The 4,761-nt window shown below is 34.6% G+C and overlaps 1 protein-coding gene across 1 annotated transcript; it reads left to right on the top strand.

The window, feature by feature from the left end:
• Nucleotides 1–2,041: 2,041 nt before the first annotated feature.
• LOC145248649 (uncharacterized) lies at nucleotides 2,042–2,713 on the top strand. The gene has a single exon (XM_080110323.1). The coding sequence runs from the start codon at nucleotides 2,042–2,044 to the stop codon at nucleotides 2,711–2,713; it is 672 nt and encodes a 223-aa protein (XP_079966449.1).
• Nucleotides 2,714–4,761: the final 2,048 nt, after the last annotated feature.

Here is a 4,761-nt window from a genome sequence, read left to right as displayed (position 1 = left end):
GGTTTATCAGGAATGTATTTATGTTGGACTTGCAGACATCCAACTTATAGCCAGATGGGAAACAGGCAAATAGAAGAGAGTTACAAGCAAGAAGCTGTGTTCATGAAATCTACATTTTGATTTAGGCACAGATAATGAGTGGGGAAACTTATTGACAGCGCTTTCAACTAGACGGGTGTTTTCCGTGAAGGATTGGCGAGGGAGCAGAGATTGGAGCTCAGTCAGTCACGCGCCATGGAAATAACGAAAAAACAAATACAGGCACGCAACGTTTTTTCTTTGGGAGAGAGGTTGCAGAGAAGAGACAAGGGCACCTCCCACTAAGACACGAATTCTATTTTGTACTCTGTCAAGGTAGGATAGAGTGGTTTTAGTACCTCCTGTCTAGATATGGCAGCAATACACCATCCTTGGACGTACTAGTCTTTCATATAGATACATAATTGTATCAGCAGGGAGATATCTTCTGGCGCGGTAGAAGGATCTCGCCATTTTTCTCAGCGACCATGACAAAACACTTGATGTGCGTGTTCCATTTCAGATCAGGAGTAAAGTTCTATCCCTGAATCTTCTCAAATCATGGAGCCTCCCCAAGACGAGAGCCATCTATTTCAATTGAAGACTGATGGGAATCAGAGCGTTGATGATGTAAAGATAGAAGCTTAGTTTAAGATGCATGAAAAGTAATCAGTCGCCGTTTCCCCCACTGTACCACGGGCTCAAGATCAGAAGCGAGAGAATCAGAAGGAACTTTGTCATTTGCGGGCTTTGATGTGTTGCCATAACGTTTATGTGATTTTAAGTGTGGGACACATCATGCTAGATAACAATTTCGAAACCGGGTTGAAAGTAAGCACGAAAGTGAACCTGGATGCACTTTAGTATGAGGTGAACCCCTGGTGCAGTCACGTGGCCGCTGGCAGACTCCAATTGTCTCAGCAAACCTCTTTGCTGGCCCACAAGTCCTAAGTAAGCGAGCCTTGATGGAGTTGAAAAAAATCTCTCATCGTCCCTCTCTTATCCCCCAACCTGAACCTACTAGACATCCTCGTTTAGCATTACCTCGAGATTATCACGTACATGACCTCCAACAGCACCAAAACCAGCCTGATCGTCGCCATCTGCGAGTATTCACCGAGCTCCCGCAGGCGCGTGAGGAAAGGGATGTTTCAGTTCCTGACGTGTATCGAGACGATTATTGAGACGGAAGGCGGCTTCATTGAATATATATACACATATATATATATATATATATATATATATATATATATATATATATATATATATATATATATATATATATATATATATATATATATATATATAAGCTCTTCTATATAATAAAGTTACCTGACATCATTTTTACATAAAATTTGAAACTAAAGCTGTAGTGTTGTTTTCTGTAGGTTGAAAATTTCATTAATCTTCCCTGTATACACAACGCACTCCCCACACACACAAATAAATAACATATAAAAATGCATATACACACACGCATATATATACATATATATATATATATATATATATATATATATATATATATATATATATATATATATATATATATGTAAAGAGAGAGAGGAAGAGGTAGAGAGAGAGGGTGAGAAAGAGAGAGGGGGAGATTATTAGTGTGTGATAGAGTGATATGATTATATCGCATATAAACTCGGTAAAAACTATGGATCTTACTAGATATATTGTTTTTTTTCTGATAGTCAGTGGAATTTGAAGTGTTTGTTTATTGTATTAAATCATCAGTCACATCGTAAAAATACCTGTTAATGAGGCTTTTGTTAAAGATGGAACATTCCGGGAAATAGGAACGTAAATCTTACTGGTTACAATGTATATAAATTCTATGTGTAGAGTGTCTACTTTACACAACGATGAGTTGAGAAAAAAAAAACATAATAATCCATAAAAAAAAAATTAACAGAAAAAAATTGCTATTCAATAGAATATAAGTAGATTAATGACTTGCAGTGGAAAAGAAATAACCAAAAAAATGGAAATGGACATTTCTCAATACTTTTCGACGATGGATCTTCACTCTCATTTGGAAATCTACTGCAACAAAGAATACGGTAATTATGTCGTTCCAGCAGCGTTTCATATGCCTGAATCTTCGTTAATTCTCGACCGTAGCGGGAAGTCTCTTCGGATCAACATGAAAGAATGGCTTCGACTTGAATTACAAGAGGTCAAGGACTGGATTAATCAAATGCCAGGAATATCATCCTTTACAGAGAACGACTATGGAATTCTTTTCAACAGTTCTTCTTTTCTACTTGTCTTTCTAAAAGTGTCTGCACGGTCCGCCCGCTTACAGGGTCAGCTGAAGATCGCGCATGGTGTCTACACTACTCTTGGCGCTTTTCCTACAACCGGACTAGGATCGGAAATATTTAATATCCTGGAGTTCATGCTACGATGTTTTTACTCGATCAATATTGATCCACTTGAACTATGCTTGCTCGGAGCTGTTCTATATGCTTATCCATTTCTTTCTGATCTTGAGTTCCCAGAGTCTGTCCATGTCGTCCAAGAAAACAGCATTTCAAATATACTCGCTTATAATAAACTTAATGGCAGAAGATTTAGCCAACTTTGTCGGCTCTTATATGAATTGGATATTGTTCGAAAATTCATATCTGTCAGTCCTGATTTGATAAATTTCCTCTCTGAATGGGAGATTTGCACGAAAACATAATCAAATGTAATTTGAATTTTTAAATGCGGAGCAACTTATTACATAGGGTGTATTGTTTGGCTCCCAATTTATCACGATTTTATAGTGTAACTTTTACATTGAATGTATTTTAAACACCCTTACTATCTGGTAGGACCATCTATAAACTAGCAAGAATGCATAACATATGCTGCTCATAAACTGATAGAGGAACGAACATTGGAAAGAAAATGCTGATTGTATAGCAATAAACAAAACACAATGAATACTACGAAAGCGGGTTTAGGTCTAAGCCTATTAAAAAATATTGTTGCTGTCTTTCAAGATAAAAACAGAACATTTACATTTTTAAAATTCATACTTTTTTTTTTTAACTTTATTTCTATATTCAAGTGTTTTCACGTTTGTACTAAGTTCAAATCCCCCAGCGATTAAATGTCATGTACTTAAATACTTTGCTCTGTATCTAAGTTGTAAACAATTCTAATTTTATGCGTCATATTTTATGGTACATATACACTGAAACTCTATTACCTTCATTTAGATTCATACTTAAATTATTGATTTAAATGTTGCCTTGCTGGTTGAAATATTGACTAAAAATTAAATGTACCCCTTTTACCTCGACGTTAGTGAAATCCAGTATAACCCGAGTATTAGAAGTACGAGTATGAGATTTTTTTCTCGTACAAAATTGTTGTGTTAATGCCCACTATAACCAAGTTATAAGAGCTGTAAGGGGGCAAATAATTATCTTATATCCGGGTCGAACTGTATGTATTCACTTGTCTCCTTTTATATAGCTGAAAAATACACTTTTATCGAATGCTCCAGTTTATGAGGTCTAATCTGAAATGTATTTCTGTGTTCCTATGTGTTCTATTTGGGTTTCTTGTATGATTATAACAATGTTTTTCTTATAGTTGCCTTAAGTTCTAAAACGAATTCATTTATATTTCTCATTTGAAATTCATCAACATTTTTTAAAATTAAATTTTACCTTGATTGCTGTCTACTGTTACATGGTTATCGACCGTATTGCCGATAAATATATCATTTCTTAAAGTAATATTCCAGATAAATTTACATTGAATAAATGCCAAGAACTACTGAAAACTAAGATTTTATCCGAACAACGTTCTCAGCTGGAATCAACGTTCAATCGACATCTGCTCAAACAGTTCTAAGTCTCGTCTAGAAATCGGGAATCGTTAAAGTTTGGAAGAAAACTTTCGTAATTAGAGAAACCAAACAACTATAAGACTAAATATATAATATTATATATATTAGAAATAAAGGCTACTGTAGCCAATAAAAGTATCTTTTTGTTTGTTTGCTAAACAATCCCAAAGTCTTACTATAAAAACGCGTAGCTTTTTTTTCTCGACTGAGAAAATAGGTCGTGTTTTTTTTTTTTTTTTTTTTTTTTTTAGTATTTCCCATACAAAAGATTGAATTCAACTTCTAACTGGAGATGCGCTAAAAATTAATACGCTTATCACTAATCTTTTTCCGTTTCCGTAAAAACTAAAAAACACAAGCTTGCTCTTAAAGGGTTCTTTAAACTACGTATGGCTACTTTGAATACACCTGGCTGAAGGGTAGTCGTCCTGTACAGTGAAACAGGAAAGTAATGTTAAAAATATGGCTAAAAAAAATTTAATGGAAAGTATTTATTCGTCTGTGTGATATATTTTTTATATATAAATCCTAGCACGATTAAAATACTGAGTATAACCTTAATAATTACTTTTAGGACTGATAAATTTCTTCAAACACCTCATGCATAGCCGTACGTACCTACCCTAAAGCTTGCCCACTACTTTTGAGACAAGATTCATAATTCGTAATAAAAACATTTAGTTTTATCTTCAGTGTTCAAATTGACCATTACAGTTGTGTGTACTGTTCTAATAGATATTAGGTAGATTTAGAGGAAAAAGTCGGAAATGTGTTATTTTAAAACGAGCGATGTTTACGCAATTTAAATGGGCGCTATTTCTCACTTTTCCAAAATCTCATTTGCAAATATTGCGCCTGCTTTATCTGATTTCCATAGACTATGTATT

Source organism: Euprymna scolopes, chromosome 27 (genome assembly GCF_053919585.1).
Source record: "Euprymna scolopes isolate OS-2025 chromosome 27, ASM5391958v1, whole genome shotgun sequence".
Taxonomy (NCBI): domain Eukaryota; kingdom Metazoa; phylum Mollusca; class Cephalopoda; order Sepiida; family Sepiolidae; genus Euprymna; species Euprymna scolopes.
This window is presented reverse-complemented; position numbering and strand designations above follow the sequence as displayed.